Genomic DNA, 18864 nt, shown 5'->3' on the forward strand with positions numbered 1-18864 from the left:
ACGGCACAACCCTCACTAAGCCCTGCCAGGCTCTTTCCCCTTTTTATACCACTGCCTAGTTCCTTACAGTAGTCTAGCATCACTCAGAACGCGTCCACAAATTGAAAAATTGCACTAGAAAGCATATCATCACTTTGAAACACTAAACAAAAGCAATATGTTAAAAAAAAATCCTGCCTCAGGAAGAAAAACATCAGTAACAAACAATTTTGAGGCTGATTCCTACGTTAGGGGCTTCGACTTAAGCCATCGGCGTTACCGTTGAGACTCCCCTTTTTGTAACGCACCTCAAAGGAATATTGTTGTAAAGCGAGGCTCCAGCGCAGGAGGCGGCCATTTTTGGGAGAGATGGTCTGCAGCCATTGGAGAGGGCAGTGATCTGTCTCAATGATAAACCTCGAGCCGGCTAGATAGCATGACAATTTCTGAACGGCCCACACGAGACATGCACACTCTTTCTCGGTGGCGCTATACGCCTGCTCACGACTGGTCAGCTTACGACTAGCATACAGGACGGGGTGTTCTACTTCTCCATTTTCCCGTTGGCACAGTACAACGCCCATGCCTCGCTCACTAGCATCGCACTGAACAATGAACCCTTTTGTATAGTCTGGCGATCGTAGCACAGGCTGGCTTGTTAGGGCACTCTTTAGGGCGCTAAAAGCTCTTTCCTTTGTCTCGTCCCAGACGACTGTTTGAGGCTCTGTCTTTCTTAGAGCATCCGTCAGGGGAGCCGCGATATCAGAGTACCTAGGGATGTACCTCTGATAGTAGCCGGCGACACCTAAGAACGACCGAATATCGGTCTTTGTGCGCGGTTGCGGAAAGTCTCGCACAGCGGCCACTTTTATTTCAGAGGGGCGGCGACGACCCTGACCAATCACGTGACCGAGGTAGACAACCTCGGCCTGTGCTAACTGGCACTTAGGAGCCTTTACTGTCAAGCCTGCTTCGCGCAGGCGGGTTAGCACTGCCCGCAAGTGTGTCATATGCTCAGACCAGGATGCGGAGAATATCGCTACGTCGTCTAGATACGGTAAAGCGAATTCTTGCTGTCCCCGCAACACTTTATCCATGAGACTTGAAAAACAGTATGGCGCGTTCTTCAAACCAAAACTCAACACTTTAGGACGGAATGTTCCCATTGGTGAAATGAACGCCGCATACCTACTAGCCTCTTCTGTAAGTGGAACCTGCCAATAACCCCTGACAAGATCTAGGGTGGAAATAAACTGAGCGCTACTAACTTTCTCAAGGCGCTCCTCGATGTTAGGGATCGGATAAATTTGATCCTTAGTGATGGAATTAAGCCTGCGGTAGTCGACGCAAGGACGAGGTTCCTTGCCCGGTACCTCAACTAAAATCAAAGGGGAGGTATAATCACTCTCACCTGCCTCAATAACACCGAGCTGTAGCATTTTCTTTACCTCAGCCTCCATAATATCGCTCTGGCGGGGTGACACCCGATACGCCTTGGATCGTACTGGCTCTGTGGAGGTAAGTTCTATATCATGAGTAAGTACAGAAGTCCTACCAGGCCTCTCAGAGAACAGACCTTGAAACTCTTGTAATAGCTGGTGTAGTTCGGTTTTCTGCTCAGGCGACAGCGGTGCTTTACTGATAAGGTCACTAATGACTTGACCGGTGTCTTCCCTGTTCGTCACTGAGCCTAGTCCCGGAAGCTCGACCGGAAGCTCTTCAGGAACGTTTACCATCATGCACACCACTGCTTCCCTTTGTCTATAAGGTTTGAGCAGATTACAGTGGTAAACTTGCTGTGCTTTCCGCTTTCCTGGCAGACTTACCACGTAGTTAACGTCCGACAGTTTCTGAACAATTCGCGCTGGGCCCTCCCACTGCACGTCTAGTTTGTTGTTTAGCGATGTGCGCAATATCATGACCTCATCGCCAACCTCAAAACGACGGGCCCTGGCTGTCCGATCATAATAAACCTTGGCCCTCTGCTGGGCCTTTGTCATTGCTTCACCTGACAACTCCTGTGCCCTTCTTAAGCGTTCGAGGAGCTTAAGCACGTACTCCACCACGACTGGGTCGTCGCCCCTACCTTCCCATGATTCTCGAAGCATGCGAAGCGGAGATCGAAGCGAGCGACCGTACACCAGTTCAGCTGGCGAAAACCCCGTAGCCGCATGCGGCGCGGTCCTTAAAGCAAACATCACCCCAGGCAGACACAGCTCCCAGTCAGTTCGATGTTCAAAACACAACGCTTTCAACACGCGCTTCATGACGGAGTGGAACTTCTCAACGGAATTCGACTGTGGGTGGTACACTGAGCTGTGTAGCAGCTTTACCCCACACCTTTCGAGAAAAGTTGTCGTCAAAGCGCTAGTAAACACTGTGCCCTGATCTGATTGAATTTCTGCAGGAAAACCAACTCGCGCAAATATGGACAGTAGTGCATTAACTATCTCAACTGAGCTGAGTTCTTTAAGCGGCACTGCTTCAGGGAACTTTGTCGCTGGGCAGATCACAGTCAAAATGTGTCTGTACCCCGTGGCTGTTACCGGCAGAGGTCCCACTGTATCAATAACGAGCCGTCTAAAAGGCTCCGTAATGATAGGTACCAATTTCAACGGCGCCCTCGATTTGTCCCCTGGTTTGCCCACCCGCTGACAAGTGTCACATGTCCTCACGAAATGGTCTGCGTCCCGAAAACACCCTGGCCAATAGTACTCTTGCAAGAGACGGTCCTTAGTTTTCTTAACTCCTAGGTGTCCGGACCACGAACCCCCATGTGACAAGCGCAACAGATCCTGACGATAGCATTGAGGCACGACCAGCTGATCGAACTCCACTCCTCTTCGGTCTAGATACTTCCGGTACAGGACTCCACCTCTTTCCACAAAACGCGCAGTTTTCCTGGCGATACCTTCTTTGACATTGCAGCGCACGTTTTCCAGGCTGCCATCCTTTTTTTGCTCGGCTATCAAAGCCGTCCGGCTGACTTTTAGCAACCTATCAAGTCCGTCTGACGTAGGCGCGATGAGCAAATCAGTAGATAGCTCTTCTAACTTTCCCGCGTCGGGATTTTCCTCTCCAGTATCTGGCGCCTTCAACGCTACAGACTCAATTTTATTCTGTTCGGGCGTGCTCTGAATATCAGCTTGCTGCGCTTCTGACCCTTTTTCGTTGTTTGATAACGTCGGCCCCGCAACTACCGCCTTTGCAGCGAGCTCCCGAACCTTCGATCTGGTTAAGGCCTGAACACTAGCTTCACCAAACAAAAGCCCCTTCTCGCGCAGGAGGTGATCGGACCTGTTTGAAAATAGGTACGGGTACTGGGGTGGCAGCATAGATGACACTGCCGCCTCCGTCTCAAGCGCTCCGAAAGGTCCTTCAATAAGCACTTTTGCTACCGGCAGACACACGCTATGAGCTTCCACGGCTTGCTTGATCCATGCGCACTCGCCCGTGAACATATGGGGTTCTACGTAAGACGGGTGAACTACATCCATCGTAGCTGCGGAATCGCGAAGCACTCGGCACTCTTTCCCGTTCACGAGGAGGTCTCGCATGTAAGGCTCGAGAAGCTTCATGTTCTCGTCCGTGCTGCCTATTGAAAAAAACACAACTTTTGGTGTTGTTTCCGGACACTGCGCCGAAAAGTGACCCGGCTTCTGGCACGTATAACACAAGCGCGCTCGTCTCATCTCGAACCGCTTTCTGCGTTTGGCTGCCGCCGTCTCTTTACGTTTGGTCGGACTGCTTTCGCTCGCATCCGCACTACGCGTGTCCCCCTTTAATCTCATGGGTGTGAACTTTGGCCTCTCAAACTCCGAGCCAAATTCACCCTTTTGACCGTCCTTAGCTCCGCGAGCTCGACGCGTCACAAACTCCTCGGCTAGCTCAGCGGCTCTAGCCACCGTACTCACGTCTGGCCTATCCAAGACCCAGTATCGCACGTTCTCCGGTAACCGACTATAAAACTGTTCTAGCCCGAAACACTGCAGAACTTTATCGTGGTCACCAAACGCTTTCTCTTCTTTGAGCCACTCCTGCATGTTCGACATAAGCCTATACGCAAACTCTGTATATGACTCACTTTTGCCTTTCTCATTTTCCCGAAACTTCCGACGGAACGCTTCCGCAGACAGCCGGTACTTTTTTAGCAGACTCGATTTTACTTTGTCGAAATCCTCTGCTTCCTCTCTATCCAAGCGAGCGACTACGTCGGCCGCCTCGCCGGGTAACAAAGTGAGCAAGCGCTGTGGCCACGTTTCCCGAGAGAACCCCTGCTTCTCGCACGTTCGCTCAAAGTTAACCAGGAACAAACCAATGTCCTCTCCAAGCTTAAACGGCCGCATCAGGTCAGTCATTTTGAACAATACGCGTTCTCCTGCACCGTGTGCCTGACTTCCATTACGAGCGCGTTCCATCTCTATCTCGAGACGCTTCATTTCCAAAGCGTGTTGACGGTCACGCTCTTCTTTTTTCTCTTGTTGCTCTCGCTCTTTCTGTTCTTTACGTTCGCGCTCTTCTCTTTTTGCAGTCTCCCTCTCTTCAATAGTCTCAAGGCATTCCGACAGCTCGTCATCCTCAGCCTCTAACTCAAGAATAGCCTTTATCAGTTCTGGTTTTCTGAGTTTGTCTGAGACATCCAGACCCAACTCTCTTGCAAGCTCCAACAATTTCGGTTTGCGCAACGACTTCAAATCCATGGCTGCTCTGAATGCTGCTTTCTCTACTGCTTACTATTGTCTTGCCGCAAACTAACCCGGCAGCAACGACAACCACAATTACCAGCTCTGTTTCTGACACTAACAAAAAGCCTGGCAACGCTCAGAAGAAGAAAGTCCCGCACTCACCAAACCTCGCAGGCAGGAATTCCGCGCAGTCGTTCCGCTGCAGGCAACCAGTCGTCACACAGGGCTCGTTGCACTGCTCCCGGATCGTCGTTGAGCTGCTCAGCATACTGTCAACTGCATCTCTTTGCTGCTGGCCTCCGTTGTCGCGATCTCGCCGCTGGCAGACAGTTGTTTGAAGTCGTAGGCGATCTCACCGCTGGCAACCAGATGTTTGGGATCGGAGGCGATCTCACCGCTGCCACCAGATGTTTGGATCTGACTGCTGGTACGATCTGTTGGGAACTCGGCGCTGACGCCCGTGGTTGTACCTGGGTCGCAAGCCCCAAGGGTAGCGTTGGCCTGGCGGCCTGGGGTACAACTGCAAGCATCCGAAGGTCCCGGCAAAGCATGAGTCGACAGGTAACAACGAAACAACTTGTTTATTTTAACATCGCAAAGAGTTGGCGGTCAGGTTTGACCGAAGTAGAGAGACGGGAGAGCACTTCACTCAACGGAAGAAATCGGAGCCCTCCTCTGGCGTCCGGGGGCAGCTGTTTTTATACTCTCGCAGTTGAGGGCAAGAAGGAACCCCTCAAAAGACGAGCACGTGAATGTACAATGGGCTAATGGTGACGCACACTGTCGTAGCGATGCCGTAGCACCATGTCGTGGCGCTGCGCACGATCTCGTAGCACCTGGTCGTGGCGCTGCGCAGCACACTGTCGTGGCGCTGCCGGTCGGACACAATGACTGTAACGAGAAGATGGTCCCTGCTTTGGCATCGCCTGTTTCGGGCACAATGACTGGAACGAGATCCCTGCTTTGGCATCGCCTGTTTCGGGCCCAATAACTGGAATGAGATCCCTGCTTTGGCATCGCCTGTTTCGGGCACAATGACTGGAACGAAATCCCTAGGCGGTCGCATCGCCGCAGACGCGCCTGGAAACACCTGGCGATGAGTGTTGCGGTGACGACGATCGGGCCAAAATGTCCGCCGCCCCGCCGCCGTCGCGCCGGCAAAACCACGTGTCGCAGGCGAAACGCAACAGGTTGCTGCTACTGCCGGTTCCTTCTCTCCTCGAGCGACAAGTCACCTCAGACGCCCAGCTTAGGCGGCAACATTGTCCGCAGTTTCGCAACATTTTGTATCCACGCTTGGCGTTGTGTGCGGAGGTGCTAAAGTCACGCCGCCGCTCGACGCTTCAGAATGAGCGGGGGCCATTGTTGTAAACACACGCACGGCTTCAGGCGCGCCAAGATCCTTGGACGAGGGCCGCATAGCGCGCGCCTCGGCCATTTGTCTTTCTCGACGCGCCTCTGGCCTGGCGTCTCTCACGCCTTAATTACGGCAGCGCGGCGCGCTTAGCGCTGCCGGCTTCGGCGCGAAGTTGCGCCTGCTGAGTCCACCTCCCAATTAAGCGCCGTAAATTAAATGGCGGCTTACGAATGACATACTCAATGGCTCTATTTGCATGTGCGCGCTTTGCTTGCCAATCGAGCTTCTGCAAGCCGCCAGAACCTGTTGCACCTTGCGAATAGGGCCCTCGTAAAAACGCACGTAATGCGCCGTCGTCTGCTTCCTCCACCCATCGTCTGCGATAACGGCGTGGAAAAAAGAATGTCGTCTGCTCGCACCTGGGATCGCGAAGGCTGTTCTAGCATGCCCGCCGGTATTTTGTACCGCTGAGTTATCACGTTACGCCAACCTGTACATTTACAGTTCTGGCGGAAGGTGCCGATATGTTCGGGTATATCCCGTTTTGTACTATAGGCCGCAAGCTAACTTTGTAACACGAAAATTAAGGTTGGGCCCTTAGTTGCTTCGGCGCTTGTCTTCGTCTGCCCTTCGGTGCTTGTCCTGGTTCCCAAGTCGCGGTGTTACTTTCTGGATCATATAAATTCTATCGTTTTGCGTTGGTCGTCTGCTAGCGTACTTCGCGAGTCAATGAATAAACGGTCGCGTGTGCAGTAGCAGTCGCTCCCAACTGGGAGCAAATGGAGCCCGCAGGCAACCTCTCTCACGAACGTGTAGATCGCCTGCTACCGGTTTCACCTGTCGCGTATCGTCTGCTATGTAATGGACTCGCACAGGGGGGTCAAAAGCTGCCCGAGCTCCGCATCGCTGCAGCAGCTAGAAGGATTCGCTTATGAAATTCGAATGAGCCGTACACTACAGGCCGAGGTCTCCCCGCACGGTAGAGAAGAACCCGACGGCGTTAAAGCGCTTGCCAACATGTGGTCATTACGCGCGCAGGCGCCCGCCTGGCGGCAGTCATGAGACGCGCGATTGCATTTGCAGCTACGCAGTCGCATACGCCTACAGAGGCGTGCGGCTTGTTTTACTCGGCTGTTCACCTTGCCTGTGTGCTTCGCGGAGTGCGACCTCCGTGTAAAGCTGTATTCGACCCGCCCGATAAACACCGCTACGCTTTCTTTCTTTCTTTCTTTCTTTTTTTTTTTTTTGATACGTTCCTTCACACTCTCACCTCCGTGTCATTGAAATGGTGATTGGCCGAGAAGAGAAAGTCGTTTTCACACGCTCGCGCGTTCCGTCATAAGAGACTGGCTGAGCATCCGCGCAGGACGCGACCGCATCGCTTTTGCCATACAGCAAACGTCTAGCATCTCGAAAGCGACAGGAAAGCCCAAGCGCGTGCTCGTACCGGCCGTCTATGCATCACTTCTTTTGTGTCCGTATAATTGCCTCACTTTTACTGTAGGGTTCGCTCGACCCTCGTCGGCGCCGTCTGGCGCCGATTTTGAAATTCTAATGAATTGCCTCCTAGAGCGTGTAATCGCGTGATTGAGAGGCGCTTAGTGGGCAAGTTATTACGCTGCACGGTGGAGCTAGCGCAGAAAAGTTGGGTCCGCTCTTTAGCAGCTCGACGACCGATAGGGAATACGACGCGCGCGGGCACCGACCTCCCCTGCTCGTTTAAAGAACCGCTGCATTTTCTCAGGCTGACGTTGGACTTCCCTGTGGGAGTATGTCCTTGGCTGGCGTCGTTCCTGGTGCCTGTACCGAGTTTCGTCTATATATAGCGGTGTATCCATTTAAAAGGCTAGCAAAGCACTGAGAAAGCAAATCGCATTGATTCTGCTAGGCAGGGGGGTATAGATAGAGACAGGGTGAGTCTAACGTCTCGCTCAGGGCATGTAAACACTGGCGTATCGAATCCAGAGAATTGTGGGGTCGCGTGCAAGGAAAAACGGACACGAAAAAAAAAGACATGCAAAGCGGGACACAGATTTACACATGTTTTGGGCACCGGTTAGGGCTTCCCTTTCATGTTCTTTCTCTCTCCTGTCCATTTGCGTTTTGCCTGTCCGTAGCTCGTACCTTCTTCTGAACCGCCTCCTCGACATCCTTCACATTATCTAAGGCTATTACGTTGAGAACCAAAACATGTATGTGCAGCTCTGTCGGGTTCCCGTTTTCTTGTGGCGTCCGTTCGTGCTTTTATCCTGTTAGAGCTTCATGCTAGTGTTGTACGAACAAGCCCAAGATCAACCGTTGTGACCCCTGATTTTTTCATGAAGCATATCTATCTATCTATCTATCTATCTATCTATCTATCTATCTATCTATCTATCTATCTATCTATCTATCTATCTATCTATCTATCTATCTATCTATCTATCTATCTATCTATATAATCTATATAATCTATCTATCTATCTATCTATATAATCTATCTATATAATCTATATAATCTATCTATCTATATAATCTATATAATCTATCTATCTATATAATCTATCTATCTATCTATCTATCTATCTATATAATCTATCTATCTATATAATCTATCTATCTATCTATCTATCTATCTATCTATCTATCTATCTATCTATCTATCTATCTATCTATCTATCTATCTATCTATCTATATATCTATCTATATAATCTATCTATATATCTATCTATATAATCTATCTATCTAGAGATAGAGCTTGAGTGATATTGTAAACAAACAAACTCGGAAGCAACATTAAGTATGAAATGCTTTTAGCTCCCGTTGTCGGCGACCTTCAAGTGACCAGGAGCCAGGGCCGTTATCTGAGTACTCAAACGAGAACATCCGGGTGACCAGCCAAAACTTAAGAAAATGTGGTCTCTGACCTCCAACCCTTTGTACATGAACGCATTACATACGCTAGTTACTGTCCAAAGAAGTTACAAAAAATATTAATTCCGAGTTGTCCCCAATGTTTATTCACAATATCACTCAAGCTGTAGCTTCTAGCACGCTGCAGTTTTATTTGTAATTTCCAATAGCGGACGTTCAAAAGGCAGATACAGGGCACTAGTCACTTAATTGTCATCTTTTGGGGCTGAGAGAGGGTTGCCTGCGCTCTGTTGAACGCCAGCGGTCCGTGAGTTCCGCGGCGCTGGTTTTGCGTCGCATCGAGAGATGGCGCCACGCTTCGTGGCGCCTCCTTCAGGCACTGTTCTTCTAGCTGTGCAGTGCACTCTGTCTCCATGGCGTCTTTCGCTGCCTGGCATGCTGCCTTCCAGCCGGTTTTCTTCTCTCTGGGCAGCGTCCATATGGACCAGTGAAGTGCGGGGTGTGCCGTTGCGAACATGCACTACACCCACGTTAAGATTGTGGCTAGTATCGTCTCCAATCTGCTTTGCCGGTTGCCATATCATGCTTACATCTACTCTCGATTACGAGAGAACCAGAAATGTTTTTGTAAGTCGTTTGGGCAGTAACTAGCGTATGTAATGCGGTCCTGTACGAAGGGTTAGGGCCAGAGAATGCATTTTCTTAAGTTTCTGACTGTTTGTCTGGATGTTCTCGTTTGAGTGCTCGGGTAACGGCTCTGGCTTTTGGCTCAAGGTCACTTGAAGGTCGCCGACAACAGGATCTAAAAGCACTTCATGCTTTAAAAAAAAGAACGACGAGAAGCTCGCGTTTTTACCATTTGCGTTCTTACCGTTGAACATAGCGCACTTGACGGAAATGTCTGCACTCAGGCAGAGGCCCACACGGGCTTTGCACAGCCCATATCTCAAATAAAGCTCGTCTGTATATTCGATGACACCATAACAATTCAGTAGAAGCTCCGCCCGTGAACTGGGCTGCACCTGCTGTGTGGTCTTCCGCGCTTGAAAACATATTTCCCGAGAGACGGAAATGTTGCTGAATGTCTCCGCTAATTGTGACGTCACGGAATTGAGCAAACGTAATTGGCTGGCGCATCTATACATCTGTCTTTTGAGCTTAGACAGCGGTGTATTTGCCACTGCATTCTTAGGTTGTCACCGACTACAGAATATTACGCGGCCCCTGCATAGACAGGTTAGCCAACAGGAGATACCTTCGTGCTCACCGCCCTGTTCCTGCTTTATATAATCTGCCTAGACATCGCTTCTGGAAATCATTCCTGAAATTCAATTGTGTTTTAGCAGAACCTTTATTGCATGCAACAAAAACTCGCCCGAGAATGCAACAAACATTCTTATAACGATTTCTGTAGCGGACGAATGACGCAACCCCTTTCGTTCCTTTTGTTTTTCTCGCAGGTTCCTCCCTGCCGCGAACAAGGCCCGTGTTCCCCGAGCCTCTGGACTACCCGCGGCCGTCCGTGTCCAGGACGAGGCGGCACGGTCTTCCCGCGACCAGCCGCTGGCAACACGCTCCCTCCACATTCTCCTCCTCCTCCTCCGCCACTGCCTCTACTAGTTCCTCTCAACCTTCCTCCTCACCATCGTCATCGTCATCATCTTCGCGTCCACCGACAGCGTCGTCGTACACGTCCTCGAACCGGTGGCGGCGCTTCTCCTGGCCGTCGGCCGGGTCTTCGCGGAGGTCGCGCGGTGGACATCGCCTCCGCAACGAAGACGGCCCCGTGCTGTGGCGCGTCGAACCGGGGCTCACGCTGCGCCTGTGGAGGGACTCGAGTCACGTGTCCCCGCGGCTGCTGGCGCTCCGGTACCGGGACGCCCCCGGTGGGCAGGACGCGCGAGACCTGGTGCCGCTCCAAGACGGCGACGCCGAGAACGAGGCCGACGGCGCGGACGACGTGCGCAACTGCTTCTACTCGGGCGAAGTGGTCGGCGAGCCCGGCTCCAAGGCGGTCGTCTCCCTCTGCCACGGAATGGTCAGTGCATGCCGGCTTTCTTCTTTCTTCTTTTTCGTTTATGGAGATCTATACTAATTGAGCAGCGAACGGTTGACCTGGATGTCGTTGGAACTGCCGGTGCCTGGGTTGCCGGTGCAACTTGGTCGCGCGTGTTTATTTCGCGCTGTTGCCGTTACAAGGGGGAAAACGCTTTGAACGATGGATAACAGACTCGATCGTTTCTTTCGTCGTTTCCTGAATTAGCGTACCCGTTTTTTTCAACGAGGATGCTTGCTCTCAGTGATACAAGGCGGTCGTCTCCGCCTACCATGGAATAATCAGTGAATGGCAAGGGTAGATCCAGGGTAGCCTCCAGAGCCCTTATCAGAGCATACAGTAGGGTGCGTCTCTCCGCGCGCTGAGTATACTGTCGGTCGGCATGTCTCAGGGAGGCCCGGGCTCCCAGGGCTCCCGCTCTGTATCCGGCCGTGGTGCATGCCAGATTTTCATCGTTTAGCAGCGCACTGACTCGGCAGCAAACGACCCTTACGCAAGTCGTTGCTACGGCTGACTGCTATTTCCTGTGGCGGCTGCGCTTTGTTTGATCACTCGATCGCGGGATCTTATTTGCCGCTGTCGGCCTTATTACGTGGGAAGGCAAGCGCTCTTAACCGCGGCTTACACGTATAGACGTTGGCGATATACAGCCGCCCTCTAACGCAGTGAAGAATCGGGCTGGTTGGTTATGCATAACTTGATTGCTAAACGTAGCGCGGTCGTTTCCTTCCCCGCCCATTGGACAGATCGTTCAATGGGAATCAGGATGCGAAGTAAAAAATTCAAGGGACACTTAGCTATACCTACGTGGATGAATGCGAAACCATTGCGGCCACGTCAGCAGAAACGCCGCGACGTCACGTGACCAACGGTTTTCGTCACAAGGTGCGCGCAACGCAAGGTCCTGCGTACGAGTGCCTTAGCCCTACCCTAATTAACCGCGCCTTAATTAACATCGCTTTAACAGCAACGGTCCTGGGTTCGACTCTCACCAAAGGTCGAGGGTTCGGGTGCCCTAATTAACTATCACACTTAACTGTGCCTTAATTGACTTCGCCTTAATTAACGCCAATGGTGGTGGGTTCGACTCCCACCAAAGGTCGAGGGTTCGTAGCCTTTTTGGACCATCGTGTGGTCACGCCAACAACGCCGGACTTTCCACCTCATAAGCCATATAATGCTTTCGCATCAACAGACTGTCAGGGTGCTGTCCCCCTGCCCGGGCACAGTATGGCCAGCGTTGCGCAAAAGCCGCGTGTTTCTGAACGGACCCGTCACCTCGCCGCGACAATATTTAGTGCTTACACGCGGTCCGACGTACGTCCTAATAAGCAGCGGCCGTTGCTTCGCTGGGGTAGAGTAGCCGATAGACTCTCCACCTCACAAGATCCTCGTACAGCAGTAGGTCGCGTGAGCCAACCGCCAGACAGAACCATCAGGAAGGACTCCACCGTTGTCCGCTTCGGATCGCGCTCCGCGCACAAGAATTAGTGGCACACATGTAGGTGAGCCGTGGCTCGTTCTCTGCAGCGCGCTGTTGCTGATTGGCTGACCCGAGCCTTAGCCCTTCTTCGCACTGCACAGAATTGGCGAGGCGGAGTGTGTATAGTGGTTCAGTATGCTCCACTTCTAGTAACGACAAGATGGATGATTCTTCTCCTCGGCAGACATCTTGGCGCCTGACAAAAACGGACCGTGCACGTAGAAACAGCCGAGAAAGTTGGGAGCGTCGAACAGCTGTGCGGCAGTACACACACACTCGGGGCGCTATATAAGCGGACAAATAAGCCCGGCTCTGTTGTTGCTACACGCGTCGTCGACGTCACGACTAAGCGCGCTGTGTTACGCTCGCCACGCCGTGCTGGCGACTGCGAGCTCATGCCCTGCACACGGGGTCGTTTGCTCGGCTCCGAGTCAACGAAGGTCAACTGTCCCGAACAGGCGAGCAAGCTGCTTGCCGAGAAGTGTCGCCGCCAGGAACCCGTTGTTGGCCGCGCCTCCTTGTTGCCGCCCCGAAGAAAGCGAGATTGACACGGCTGCGTACGTCGCCCCCGCGCCTCGCTGGCGACGCAGCGTCTCTGCAGCTGCGTTCAAAGGTCGGAGGTGCGAGGCTCGTCCTCCAACTTCTGTTCGTTTGTGGCAGCATCGGAGGGGCACACTTGTGAGAGGGGCGAGCAGACCAGGTCAGCGCTTAGTAACGTGGCAGCCCGTGGGAACGAGCCTATATGTATCGTGTCGTCATTACGCCGTGTGTCCCAGCTGACGTTAGCCAAGCTTTCCAACGAAAGTAAAAATTTAAAAAATGCGGTGCGCGATGCAGTTATAAGACTCACGGTGCTGGGTCTTCATAGGCCTGATGATCGAACAACGTAAGTTTTAAAATCGTATCTTGGCCCTCGTTTTTTCTATCTCTATCTTTTTTTTTTTCGTTGAACAGTTTGGCTAACGTTAGCTGGGACACTCTGTATAGGTTGATAGACACGTCACGAGCCAGAATCAGCTACTGCAAGCAGCCCGCATTGCCTAGCAGTGGTGAATAGCGATCAATGGTGTAACGACCGTGTTGACCGTTCGGAATTTGGCACCGGCCGCCGCAACAGCACACAAAGGCTTTTCGGCTTGAACACACAGTGTATTCGTTTGGTCGCAGTCTGACAGCCTATAGATACGGCTACTGCTGTAGCGGCAGACTGTGTACCATCACGATTCCGCGCCATATATCGACTGCACCCCATTTTCATTGGTAACCTTTCTTTCTTATTTCTTTTTTTCCCCTAGTTTCTCCCCACTCATATACACACAAGCTACAGTTTCAGTTTATTCTCCATTCAATAACAATGAGCAAGTAACAAATTGTCTGCAGACGACTTTCGCGGTTGCCAAACCGATTTCGTCTGCGCGGTCTCGGAAATCGCCTCCCGGAAACCTTGACCGAATTGCCTCGCATTATTTCCCCATACGTCTGCATTCTATCGCGCCCCGCGCGCGCGCGGGCCATTTGCGCAGGCGTTAGCATCCGTGGCATCCGCGCTAGCACGAGGCAAACGGTCACTACACCCCCTCTCTACCCCCGAGTCCACTGCATTCAGCATGCGCGCGCACGCACACACTATATATATGCGCCGGCATTTCAATTCTCGCACGCAGTCATTGAGCGCGCGCGCGGTTCCAGAATGCGTAGCTGCCCGAAGATTAATGGAGCGGGCTGCGAATTCGGGGCCACGAAAACCGTATACAGCGAGGCCTTGCACCGTGCCTTGAGCGCGACTTCTGCGGCTACTGCCGCGAATGCGGCGATGCCAGCTAGCAGCTGGCGGTTCGTCGCTTATGCTTGGTGCCTGGTGGGGAAACGGGCCGGGCAAATGCGTTCGCAGGCGCGCGCTCAGCCCGATTATTCTGTGAACTGTATCTTCGTGCAAGACCTGCTACCGGAACCGCGGGAATGGTGACTTCGTGAAACGGTGAACGATCGACAGACTTCTTTGCGACTGTCGCCCCCCGTGCTCCGCGATCATTTTTACACTGCGGTAGCAGCAGGTTCTCGCTGCGCGGGCAACGTCGCCCTTTCGGTAATGACCATTCTGCTGACTTGCGATGCGCGCAACGTCGTCTACGTCCCGCGCAGTATACTCTTGCCTGCGTGATGTATAGCCTCCGAAATGCGTGCGTGCACGGACGCCGCTGGTCTCCGAGCGTCAGAAGGCGAGCGCCAGAAGTTTCGCGATGTTTAGTGCGCCCTGCACGCAACTTCACGTGGCAGCAAGAACGCGAGTTCGATCCCCAGTTGGCTGGGGTGGGGCGATAGCTTTTTCTTCGCCATATGGGTGCGCGTGAAAGCCGGGGTATATAAGGAGATGCCTCGGGTAAACGATGACACAACGACGGCGTAACGAGAACTGATACGACAGACATGCTCGGCTTCAATTCCTCGATTGGAACATGTGTTCTTAAGTGGTTACTTAAAAAAAGTGAATTACTGAAAATGTGGAAGTTAGCCGGCACCACTTATAATCTGCCTTGGAAGCGGCGCCGAAACCTCAAGTAATCCAGATGACGCGACAGAATTAGGATATCCCTCGCGGGAGATCTTCGATAAGTCTGTTTCTATAAAGGTATATGGAGTCCAACCCCCGCAGTGGTCTCTGAGGAAGCCAATAGTGGAAGGCTCCTGACTAAATTCGACCGACTCAGGTTCATTGACGTGTGCGAGTGTCTTGAGTTCTGGCGCCTTCGAAGAGCGGCCGCCGTAACCGTGAGTCGAACCCGCAACCTCGCACTCGGTAGTAGAACGCCAGAGTCGCTGATCTACGCGGTCGACATTACGTCAACTTGAGCGCGAAGGGGACCACGGTGGAAAGGCACTTGCGTCGCTGAGCCCTCCGCGTTTCCTTTGTCTGAGTGCTTTCAACCGCTAGATGCTCGCGAGCGCGCTGCAGTGCACTCGAAAGTTACTTGTTAAAAAAAAAGTAAATAAAAGGACACCATGCCAAGAAAAGCACGGGCGTCTGCCTCGCTCTCAGTCCCACGTAACTCCTCCGCGGGCAACGAAGTAAGATTGAGCGTCTTTCGGAGTTGTGGAGACGACGTAGTCGAGTGCTTGGTTTTTTGGAGATGGGCTATGCGCACGGCCCTTTCCTTTGACTGGAATACACTGTATCCAGCTGCGCCGGATGCAGCCCCTGGCGCCCTCGCGTCCGCAGCGAATGGCCCCCTTGCGGCAGACCACCCGTTTCTCGTCCTACTCTGCCCCCCGTCCCAAACGTTTCCCGCGCCCCCTGTCGTCCAAAGAATACATCGAATTCGGCGCACGGGCTCGTCGATCTTGAGGGCGAAACTGAGTCTGGCCGGAGACAGTGGAGCTCGATGAAACGTGTTGCTTGGAAAGCTGGTTTCATTTCATTTACATTCGCGTAGTTATACACAGTTCGCCCTCAACTCAAGAGCCAAGGAGGGCATACTCCTCCTAAGGCCTTGGCTCGCTGAAGCAAAACACGTCCAACGACGAACATGCGTTATTGGGGACATTAAACTGCGGATGATAGACATCGATAGCATCGCTGGTAACAACGAACAATGAAAAAAAAAAAAAGAAGAGGTACGATCAAACACTGTCAAGCATTCACCACACTCCTAAACAGAGGAGTGTAGTGGACTTGTTTGCTTTGGCTATAGCAGAAGAAAACAAGTTTTGCATTGCGCAACTAAGACCTTGAGTAGCCTTAACATTTCAAGCTTGGTCAACGACCTCAGGAGGGTATGCATGTATGCATGTTGCAGGAACACATAGTGTCGTGTTCGATAGAAAGCGCACCATAGTTTTGAAGAACCAAGTGGCGCATTGAGAAAAGACAACCACTCTTTTGCGCTCTTTCTGTCTCCCTCGCCTTTTCCTGTGGTTGTCCTTTTTGAAGGCGCAGCTTGGTTCTTCAATGAAAAATGCACCAACTATCCCAGCAAGAAGTTCTTCTAAAGTACCATAGTTTCCCGACCCTGCGTTTCTGCTGAGGCGGTGATTTCAAAATTTCTGTACTTACTGGTGGTTTCATTAAATACGCGTGCATGCAGCTCTTGGTTATTGAAAGCAAAAAAAAGTCACCCACCTTACTGTTGCACGAAGCTATATATAAGGAAAACCCATACGGGTATCTCAGAAAGCTTCGCAGTTGAAGAAATATTCTCCCTGGTCCAGGGATTCGAGCCCGGGACCAATGTGTTGCCGTGTTTGCGAGCTCTTACCGGTAAGGCGTTTGTCGACCCGACTTCGAATCGTGGACCAGACCGAATTTTTCTTCATCTACGAAGAGAGAGTGGGAGAGGGGGAGGGAGAAAGGCAAAGGAGAGACAGGGAGGTTCACCATAGGTTATCTCCAATTGGCTACCATGTACCGGGGGGGGGGGGGGAAGGGATCGATAGATGAGAGAAAAAAATACAAAAAGCAGAAAATAAATCTCTCTCTCCCTCTCACACCACACAGTGCTTTCTGAGAAACCCGTAGGCGTTTCCTTTGTATATAGCTTCGTGCTAGAGTTCAATGGATGGCAACTTTCCCTTTCATGAACTTTCCTCCACCTCGTGGTCTTCCACAGAACTAATTTGCCGGATCCTGGTCCTGTGAGTGTTTCTAATGTTCGGAATCGTGGCACACAATGAAGATTGAAAAGAAAAAGAAAAGAAACCTACGTATCGCAGGTCTAACAAGCGCGCTTGTAGACTTAACAGGTGCGCGCAACTTAGGCGGGACGGAATAAGGCAGACATGGAACGAGCGCTGTGGGAAGTTGAAAAACAGACGGACAATGAGTTTGGAGAAGAGTGCGAGGAGCACAGTGGAGGAGGAGGGGGAGCCGTGGCTGTGTTTTTAAACGAGTACAGACAGATATTTTCGAAGTTAATCACACACCCTTAGTTCTCGCCTCAAAAGATTAAACTTGGCGAGTAATTTGATTCTAACGTCGGTCTCAGAAACGCCGGACCTGGTGTCTCTGACGTTTTCGTGACGTCATGATGCGGAGCAATATTTGCTGACGTCGGTTGGCAATAAGAGTAGGTATGGTGACGTCAGTACTTTTTTTCTTTTTTTGCCGGGGAAATACCCTTTACCTTTTGGCCCCAGGGAAGCGCTGAGTTTTTTTAGGGTACTCTAAGTTGAGGTAACCTCGCTGTCTTTCCTCGCCTTTAGCCTCTCTCTCTCACTCTCTCTCTCTCTCTCGCTAGGTCGAGCTGTTTTGTGATTCCCTTTAAAGTCAGCTTAAGGGAGAAGTCGTGTACTCCGTGCGTATCGCAACATGGAGTGCGTTTCTCTGCAGTGCTCAGCGTGGGCACAAACTGCGCAGCAGCTGCCACGCTGGAGAACGAGGCAAACAATAATAACAATGATTTTATCAACCAACGCGGGCGGGAACTTGACTATTGTTGCAAAATACGATCGGGAACAAACAGAACCTTCATTTATAGCTGTGAGACTACGAACGAGGTTTACTCTGTGCCTGTGCGCCCTCTTTCTTTCTCTCTTACCGACAAATATTTTCCCCTTCCACTTTAACGGCCTTTTCGTCCCTCTTTCCTTTTGTCCCCCCTCGACGCGCACTTTCAGAGGCACTCTCGATCCGCACTCTCAAATGGCCGGGTGGAGTGCGTTTTTTCAGTTTTGAGGCCCCAAGGCCCACCGAACGCGCTGCCCGCGATGTACATCTTCGGAAGGCATTCCCATTTAGGCCCGAGATGGTTGCGCCAAGGACACCCAGAGGGCGCCACCGGCGAGCGTTCGGCTGTCGTCGATTGGCTCCGCGGCGCTGATTTACGGCCGCGCGCTCCCTAACTTCTCGCTCGAGCGACTCCTGCGAGGTGATGCAAGCAAACTTTCTCGTTGCGGCCGCTGTTGAAAGTTTAGTGCCGAGGGGGTGATGGAGCCGAGTTCGCGAATTGCACAAAGGAGTGCGTAATAAGTGCGCCATGCTATCATCTCTCGATTCCCTCCTCCTCCACATTTTTCATTCCTAACTTTTTCCTTCCCTTCTATATTGCTGACATTGGTGCTCCCCTAGACAGTGCCTCGTTCCTCTTTAGGCTATATAAGGATGGATCGAAACAGATAAAAAAAAAAAAACATCGATATTGCGATGGAAGTTGGCTGTTCGGTTATCGCGCAATAACTGCGGCGACCGCACCACTGAGTCCACCATCACTGACCGTGAAAGTTTAAAAATGGGCTCCGCTCGGGAGGCTAGCAAAATGAAAAAAAAAAATGAAAAATAAAAATGCACCGAGGAGAAAACTGTTCTGCGGGGGGGGGGGGGGGAGAAAAGCGAACCATTACGTAACGAGGCCAGTGAATTGCGAGCGGTGAGAGGCTTCTGAGGAGTAGGGGGGGGGGGGGGACAGCGGCGCTCTTTGTTCAGAGCACAAGTGCTTTCTTCCTTTATCCAGCTTTCTC

At 51.8% G+C, this 18864-nt stretch overlaps 1 protein-coding gene across 5 annotated transcripts in view; it reads left to right on the forward strand.

Annotated features, from left to right (window-relative positions):
• The window catches only part of AdamTS-A (ADAM metallopeptidase with thrombospondin type 1 motif A), a 383945-nt gene that overhangs the window by 129268 nt on the left and 235813 nt on the right, over window positions 1-18864 (forward strand). For all 5 annotated transcript variants that reach the window (XM_075668702.1, XM_075668703.1, XM_075668705.1 and 2 more), the window contains exon 2: window positions 10336-10913. In XM_075668702.1, the coding sequence (XP_075524817.1) occupies window positions 10336-10913 (578 nt within the window). The remainder of the gene's footprint in view (window positions 1-10335; window positions 10914-18864) is intronic.

This window comes from Dermacentor variabilis, chromosome 9 (assembly GCF_050947875.1).
Source record: "Dermacentor variabilis isolate Ectoservices chromosome 9, ASM5094787v1, whole genome shotgun sequence".
Taxonomy (NCBI): domain Eukaryota; kingdom Metazoa; phylum Arthropoda; class Arachnida; order Ixodida; family Ixodidae; genus Dermacentor; species Dermacentor variabilis.